This window comes from Mesoplodon densirostris, chromosome 14 (genome assembly GCF_025265405.1).
Source record: "Mesoplodon densirostris isolate mMesDen1 chromosome 14, mMesDen1 primary haplotype, whole genome shotgun sequence".
Lineage (NCBI taxonomy): Eukaryota > Metazoa > Chordata > Mammalia > Artiodactyla > Ziphiidae > Mesoplodon > Mesoplodon densirostris.
In genome coordinates, this window is record NC_082674.1 from 21,618,038 (window position 1) to 21,625,617 (window position 7,580).

Consider the following 7,580-nt stretch of genomic DNA (forward strand, 5'->3'; position numbering starts at 1 on the left):
AGCGTGCTTGTTCATTCAACTTAACCAACATTTACTGAGTACCTACGATATTCCAGATACTGTGTTAGGAACTGGAGGAAAACTAAGACAAACAAGAAACAAGGGGCCCAGAATCGCCATTACTATATCTCCTAGTGCCTTCTGTCTCTTTACCCGTCATGTCTCTTCTTGTCTTGGATCATATGAGGAAGAGTGGGCTCTGCAGTCCTGTCCAATTCCCCAGCTAAGTGCTTCTGTCCCAGGCAATTCTCGCTATGGCCCAAACTCTGGGCCTCCACTGGACCAGCAGAGGGCTCCCTCTGCTATAGTTCATTCAGCAAATCATTAATTCACTTATCATAAGCCAGGCATGGTTCTAGGTGCTGGGGATACAATGGTGAGCAAACATACAAGGTCCCTGCCCTCATGGAGTTCACTGTCTACCGGTGAAGGCAGACCTTAAACAAATCAACGTGAGATAAATATATATTCATAAATCAGGGTGAGGGTGTTAACGAGATGGGGAGAGAGAAGTGGAACTCAATTTAGAAGGACTCCCCGAGGAGGCACGAAGCTGAGAGCCACAAAGCATGAGAAGTCAGCTATGCACGTAGCCTGGGGAGGAGCCCTCCAGGCAGAGGAGTGGGAGGGAACACGGTGTCTTCAAAGAACTGACAGAAAAGCAGTGCAGCAGAGACCAGAGCACGCAAGACAGTGATACTCCGTAGAGCTGGAGTGAGAGGCAGGGGCCGGACCACAATGGGCCTGTAGACTGAGGTGAGACGTTCCCTGTAAATGCACTGCACTTCCAGTGCCTTCTGTTCTCTTCCCAGTGCTGGTAAAGAAATGACTTGGGCTGTTCTGATTCTGTCCTTCCATGATGGTGACGAAAGGCTGGAGGTTAGTTAGAGAAATCTGGCATAGTACAAACCATCAAAAAATTGTTAGCTTTATCTCCTTCACTTTAGGTGACTAACCTCTAAACTCATCTAACCCAGAACCTATGAACTCAGTGAGGGATACCAAAGATTTTCATCCCCACCCCTACACTGATCACTGAATCTACAGAAATAAACTAATTCAGTGGTCGTTGTGCCTGTTGCACATGGACTCTTTAGTTTGCTCAGATGGCTCACATCTTTGGGGTGCAGTATTTACAACTTAAAACCTAGAAGGGAAGGTAAATGTACACAGGTAACAGTAGTAAAAGGAAGAGATAATAAGTCACAAGACAGGTAACAGAGAGATAGGATTGAAACAATAAAGTTCTTTCAATTCCATGTTATAGGAGCCATTGAGTGCTCCTTTGTTACGAAAACCAACATCATGAAGTGGTAAATTATAAGGGATGCAAACCTGTAGGAGATCACAGGAATCGAGTAGAAATAGGAGCTCTTATGCCCTGCAAGTAGCATGTAAATTAGGGAGGTAAATTGGTACTTTTGGTAACTTTCTGGAAAGAAAGTTAGCAATATGGATCAAAAGCCTCAAAAAAATTCGCTTTGACCCAATAATTCCACTTCCAGGAATCTACTCTAAAGAAAAAAAAAGATTTATTTGTAGATTTAAAGATAAGAATTTTCATAATAAGGTCATTATACTATCAAATGATTATAAACAATTATCCAATCTGGACTATATAATTACATTATGGTACATCCTCGTGATGTAATAGTATTTAAAGGAAGTTTCTGAAGAACAGTAATGACTTTTGGAAATGTTCAAGACATCAATTTAAAGGAACATGCCATCTAAATTACAATATGATAGGATAAATGCTTTTACAGAGGAAGGTGAGAACAATTGAGGGAATGAAGGAAAGTTTCCTAGGAATACTGACATTTGATGTAGGTCTTAAAGCATGTGTAGGAGCTTCCCGGCAGAAGGGGAAAAAAGGACCAAGTGGAGACCCCTAAATTCCGTAAAAGAAGACTGAGAAGGTAATATACCTCTTGAGAAAGGTTTGTAGCAAACATACCTCTCATACAGCCACGGTCTGCAAGCCCCGTTATCTTTCCTTAGGTGAGTCGATGAGCCACGTCCCTGATCGAATGAGTCCCCTCCCACCCGAGAAGGGACTGGCCCTGCAGGATGCACCCGCGGGTGGGGCTGGAACCAACACGCCGCAGCCCTTGGCCGCTGGTGCCAGGCAGATCCCTACGCTCAGGCTCCCGCGAGAGAAATAAGTCCCTCCCAGACCTACCTGCAGCGCCAAAAACGGACCCCTAGTGTTGACGCAGTGCGCAGGCGCAGTCGGCGGCTGGCCCGTTGCCGTGTGAAGTTTCACACCTTGATGGAGGTTGCGTGAGGCCTCCGCAGCTGAAGAGGGCGACTCCGAGGTAGACGCCAGGCCGGGTGGGGGGTCCACACAGAGCCAGAGGGGACCTGGGGAACCAGAGCGTTCCCTCTGAGCTTTGTCGCCTTGGTTCTCCCAAGCCACAGCCTCCCAAGCGCTCCCCCGGCCCTCTGGGGTCCTGCTCGCTGCTACCTCTCTGATCTGCCCCACAGCTCCTCCTTTACCCCTTGAGTCACCCCTCTGTTCTCCCTGAGGGACAGAGGTGGGAGGGTTTGAAAGGGGAGGTTAGGAGGAAGAAAGTCTCTGGCCTAGGTGCAAGCACTGCCTTCTGGCCTGGCTTTTGGACGCCTGACTTCTCTTAGGCAGCGCAGGGTTTGGTCTGACTTGTTTCTCCCTTGCGAATTGGGGATCTCCATGATTCCCCACCCAAGCTGTTCAGGGGCTGGGGCCCTGCTGGTCTTTCAAACCCAGTAATGAGCTTGGACAGGCTCGGGGCTGTTTACTTAAGGTACCAGTAGCTCTGGACAAAATCGATCTTGATGCAGGGTTTAGTTTAGACCTCCCTTGGCTTCACCTCTGTAGAATGTGGGGTGTCTGGAGGTCTGTGTATCTGAAGGACACTGGGAAATGTGAGGAGAAGATGTTTCCTCTTTAAAATTTGAAGGTCTTGTCACCTGCACTCTCCTGCTAGTCACAGATGCCAGTCACTGTTGTCTTAGACTTGTCCCATTGTAGCCACTTACCTGCCTAGCCCCTGAAGGCGATGAGCTTCCTGTCACTGGAACTTCACTTCTCTGTGGCCTCACCTGTGGAAGTTCTCACAAATGCTGCTTCTCCTCTGACCCAGATCATGGCTCACATGGACGAAGCAGCCCGCCGGTTGTCCAAAACTGGATCAACCCTCTATGCAGTGCTGGAGCTTAAGAAGGGTGCTTCACCTGAAGACGTCAAAAAGGCCTACAGGTTCAGACATCAGCCCCTTATTAAATCCTGCAGTTGTCCCCCTTGAACCCTTTTCCGTCTACCTTGCTTTCTGACCCATTTTTAAATCCCCAAGCCTTCCCTTTGGGGCCAGGTGGGGCCATCATCGTCTTCAGTGTGACACGGGGAGGAACGTAGACTTGGGCCGCTTGACTCCCTCCTTTGTACCACATCTCATGCATTCTTTCATCCCCATCTAGAGACCTATCCCTGTCATTCATCCTAACCCTCCCTCCCCAGCCATTCCCATCCTCTCCCCACCCTCCCTTGGGTATTTCTTGGGTAGGAGACTGGCCTTGAAGTATCATCCAGAGAAGAATCCAGGGGACCCTCAAGCAGCAGAAATATTCAAGGAGATCAACACAGCCCACTCCGTACTGAGTGACCCTAAGAAGCGGCAAATTTACGACCGGCATGGCTCATTGGGAATATATATATACGACCACTTTGGCGGAGAAGGCGTCACATACTATTTTACGCTGAATAGTTGTTGGTTCAAGGTACACAATTCTTCCTAGTATCTTAAGAATAAGGAAGGAGGGGCAACCCTCCTCTCTTAGGACAGCTAATCCTCCTCTCCTAGGACAAATGCTTCTGTTGTCTCATATAGCAGGTGCTGGAAGGATTGGGGGAGGGGAGCTTGAATGGAAATACACAAGAACTTCCGGACTGAAGCCATTCTTTCCCACCTTTTAGATGCTTGTCCTCCTGTGTGCTCCGCTTACCCGTTGCTATTGCTGCTGCTGCTGCTGCTTTTGCTGTGGAACACTTAAGCCACCACCCGAGGAAGCAGCTAAGACAAAATATGAGCTGAATGTCCAGAATCAGCCTCCAAGTTCAGGTGAGAACCACAGGCAGGGACTGGGATAAGAGCTGGAATAGGGATGCAGGAGATGGTTGGGGGTGAAACTGTGAACTCCCAACTATGGGAGTCTCAAGTCAGTATTGGGGCAAAGTGAAGAAAGAGAAGGGGATACACTTGGTTTCTGAGTTTGTTTATGCCACACACTGACAGTTTGAATGTGATGTTGGCCTCCTATGACTGTTAAACAACGAATGGGGTGGGAGTTAAGGAAAAGAATGGGGAGGGGGAGCTTCCCTGGTGGTGCAGTGGTTGAGAGTCCGCCTGCCGATGCAGGGGACATGGGTTCGTGCCCCGGTCTGGGAGGATCCCACATGCCGCGGAGCGGCTGGGCCCACGAGCCATGGCCGCTGAGCCTGCGCATCCGGAGCCTGTGCTCCGCAACGGGAGAGGCCACAACAGTGAGAGGCCCGCGTACAGCAAAAAAAAAAAAAAAAAAAAAAAAAAAAGGGGTGGGGGACTGTGCCTAGAAAAGGCAGTAGTCGAAGACAAGTTAGAGGATGCAGTTCTTTGCATTTACTCAAAAGAAAGGTAAAGTGCCTGAGATTATCCCCTAAAGTGTGGGTTCACACCAGTGCCACCTAGTGATGTGAATGCATAACTGCAAGGTAACCATTTTTTCACTAGTGGACTAAAAACTTGTTACTAAATGTTTACATACGTGTTTTTCAAATTCCATTACAGGACACAGAGAACATTTTAGAAGAGGGGAAGATAATTCTAGTGATGATAATTATTAAAAGATGAAGAAGAGTGAGGTATAAAAACTGAAATGCCGCAATAATTAAAGGGTAAGAAAAGGTTAGACACTAACTTCAGATGAGTCATTAGTGGAAAGTTTATATCTTTATAGTATGGACTCTACAGGTATTTGTATCCTTACCTATAGGGGGTTGGCTTTAAATTCTGGGTGATCATTCCTTCTGGTTAATAAGATGCCATCTTCTTCTGCCCTTAGGTGCTGACCCAGTGTGGGTGCCTTCTGCTGCCCAGTCCGCTGGACTCGGTGAAGAGAAGAGCAGGTAGCCCTGTCCTGACATTGACTCTGATTTTCCCCTCTACTTGTAAGACTCCCATCTTCAGAAGCATCGATGGCATCCATCCCAGTGAGGATGCCATCTTTGTCCTTGATGGTATAACTGACCTTGGCCATACAGGGTCACCCAGCTATTCTTCTTTTTAGCTGCAGTCCCAACTTTAATCTGTTAGAGAGCAGCCCTCATATCCCTACCCTTGTGAGGTCTTAGGTAGTGATGACAGTCTTTTCCTGAGCATTCTTTTTCCTGTGCTTTCCTTGGGATTTGAGCCAATGTCAGCTGGTAGGGTCAGCCACTTGCGATATCTCCATCAGGATCCTGATAACCAAGCTGGATGGATCCTGTCCTGGAGCTGCCATACCAGCTAACCCTTCTTTGTTGCAGTTCTGTGTACCAAGAACTCTTAGTGTCAGCCGCATTCCTAAGCAAGTACACCTTTCTGGGGGCTGGTCTCATCTTCTTCGGTGCCCATGCCTTTGGCATTGCCAGCCTCATTCCATACCACCATGAGACAACTCAGGAAAAGTATCAATGCTTTTGAGGCTTAGGGGTAGTTATCCCACCTTTGGATTCTCCCTGGACTGCGGCTGCCAGCATAGCACCCATTAGCAGGGCACCTGTGGGTTGACTGAAGTTCACACCTCAGTGCCTGCCTGCCTCCATCCTTTTGACCACATCTTATGCAAGCTGATCACTATATGTTTTGTTCTTAAAACTGGGGCATGGAACGTGTGATAGGGTGAAGACTGCACTTTTTTTTTTTTTTTTTTTGCGGTACGTGGGCCTCTCACTGTTGTGGCCTCCCCCGTTGTGAAGCACAGGCTCCAGACGCGCAGGCCCAGCGGCCATGGCTCACGGGCCCAGCCGCTCCGCGGCACGTGGGATCCTCCCAGACCGGGGCACGAACACGTATCCCCTGCATCGGCAGGCAGACTCTCAACCACTGCGCCACCAGGGAGGCCCAAGACTGCACTTTTACAGACCCTTTCCCCACGTGTGCCTCGTCGCACTGTCTGTTTCGTATCCTCATCACACCATTTCTCGTCTACGCAGGGTCAGAGTCTAGTAACTCCTCAAACTTCTCTCTCCTGACTGGGAGAGGGGCTAAGGGATGTCCGTGAATAAAAGAGCTTTTGTCCAATCCCAGTGCATATGTTGGGCCCCAAAAAGACACATTGTGCCTGGGATAGAGAAGAAGTAGGAGAAAAAGATAGAGGACCAGTGTGCACATCTGAGACCAGCCTGCCTTGGAGAGCAGGAGTCCAGGACAACTGTGGAGCTGGGGCAGAGACTTCCCAGAGCCTTGTGATGATGACTTTGTCGGTGCTCTAAAATTTCCCTGTAGACTGATTCCCCTGGTGCCCGAAATAAGTCCCTGGCATTCAGGTCCTTTCTGACCAGCTCAGCTACTCTCAATTTCCTAATAAATTTAAAGTCCTTGGAGTGGCTCCAGTGATGTGTTCATGGACCAGAATCCCACACTTTCTCAGGGGCTTGCTCATGAGGTAGTCCCAGGGCCTGGCACACCTGCCAGCTCCAGCCTCCTGGGCTGCTTTTCCTAGGCGGATATAAGAGAGGTCTGGGCAAAACCAAAAATGGGTCCAGAAGTGTTGAACCAGAGCCTCTGTCTCATCTCTGGTGCCCTTATTGTGAATCACAGGGTTCAGAGGAAGAGGGCCAAGGTCACTGGCTAAGCCTCGGAGGCAGAAACTTTCACTGACTGTAGGTCTGGCAGGATCTTTCCTCCCACCCTGAGCCATGGATGGTACCTCTCATACAGGCCGGTTCAGATTCTGTGTCACCGCCCTGAAAGAGGGGCCCAGGCCAGAGCATGGGGGTCAGGGACTCACAGGAGCCCCTTGAGTAAGAGCCCCTTTGCTGTCCTACCTTCCACCATAAGCGGTGAAGCTGGCTCTTGGTCAAGGGAGTCACCGTTCCTGAGTGAGTCAGGGTCACTCGGTGACAGCTGTAGCTCGCCTTACATGAGCTAAATTGGGAGCTGGAATGTCCCACACAGATGCCCCTTGTCCCCCGCCCCCACATTAAAAAATAATCTCCTCTCTGGGCAGTGAGAGACAAACAGTGCCGCCCATAGAGTGGACGAGAGTGGTTTGGGAAACAAAAGGAGAAATTCCCAGGGACAGAGCCATTCAGGGAGGGAGGGGTAGAAAAAGCTACGTGTGCCTGGCTGGGGTACAGAGCAGAGACTCAAGAGAGACACAGAAGTGTCTGAACACAGCTCTCTAAGACAAGCCAAGTTGTTAGAGGACGGGACAGAAGAGATAGCAGAGCTATTTCGGGAGTGCGCAACAGAAGGGAACACGAGAATCCGCAGACTGTCTGAAGTAAACGAGGAAGGGTCCGGAGGCAGTGAGGGAAGGCCAGAACCAGGGTCAAGGCCAGGGTAGGCACGACTGCTGAGGGG

At 49.5% G+C, this 7,580-nt stretch overlaps 1 protein-coding gene across 1 annotated transcript; it reads left to right on the forward strand.

The window, feature by feature from the left end:
- Positions 1-3,125: 3,125 nt before the first annotated feature.
- DNAJC5G (DnaJ heat shock protein family (Hsp40) member C5 gamma) lies at positions 3,126-4,858 on the forward strand. Its single transcript, XM_060116928.1, has 4 exons — positions 3,126-3,238; positions 3,543-3,756; positions 3,953-4,097; positions 4,803-4,858. The coding sequence occupies exons 1-4, from the start codon at positions 3,126-3,128 to the stop codon at positions 4,856-4,858; spliced, it is 528 nt and encodes a 175-aa protein (XP_059972911.1).
- The last annotated feature ends 2,722 nt before the right edge of the window (positions 4,859-7,580 follow it).

Bases quoted from the DNA above. Each gene is read 5' to 3' on its own strand.
- DNAJC5G (XM_060116928.1), top strand. From the start codon at position 3,126: ATGGCTCACATGGACGAAGCAGCCCGCCGGTTGTCCAAAACTGGATCA. The intron at 3,757-3,952 runs GTACACAATTCT...CCCACCTTTTAG, and splicing joins TGAATAGTTGTTGGTTCAAG to ATGCTTGTCCTCCTGTGTGC. The intron at 4,098-4,802 runs GTGAGAACCACA...ATTCCATTACAG, and splicing joins GAATCAGCCTCCAAGTTCAG to GACACAGAGAACATTTTAGA.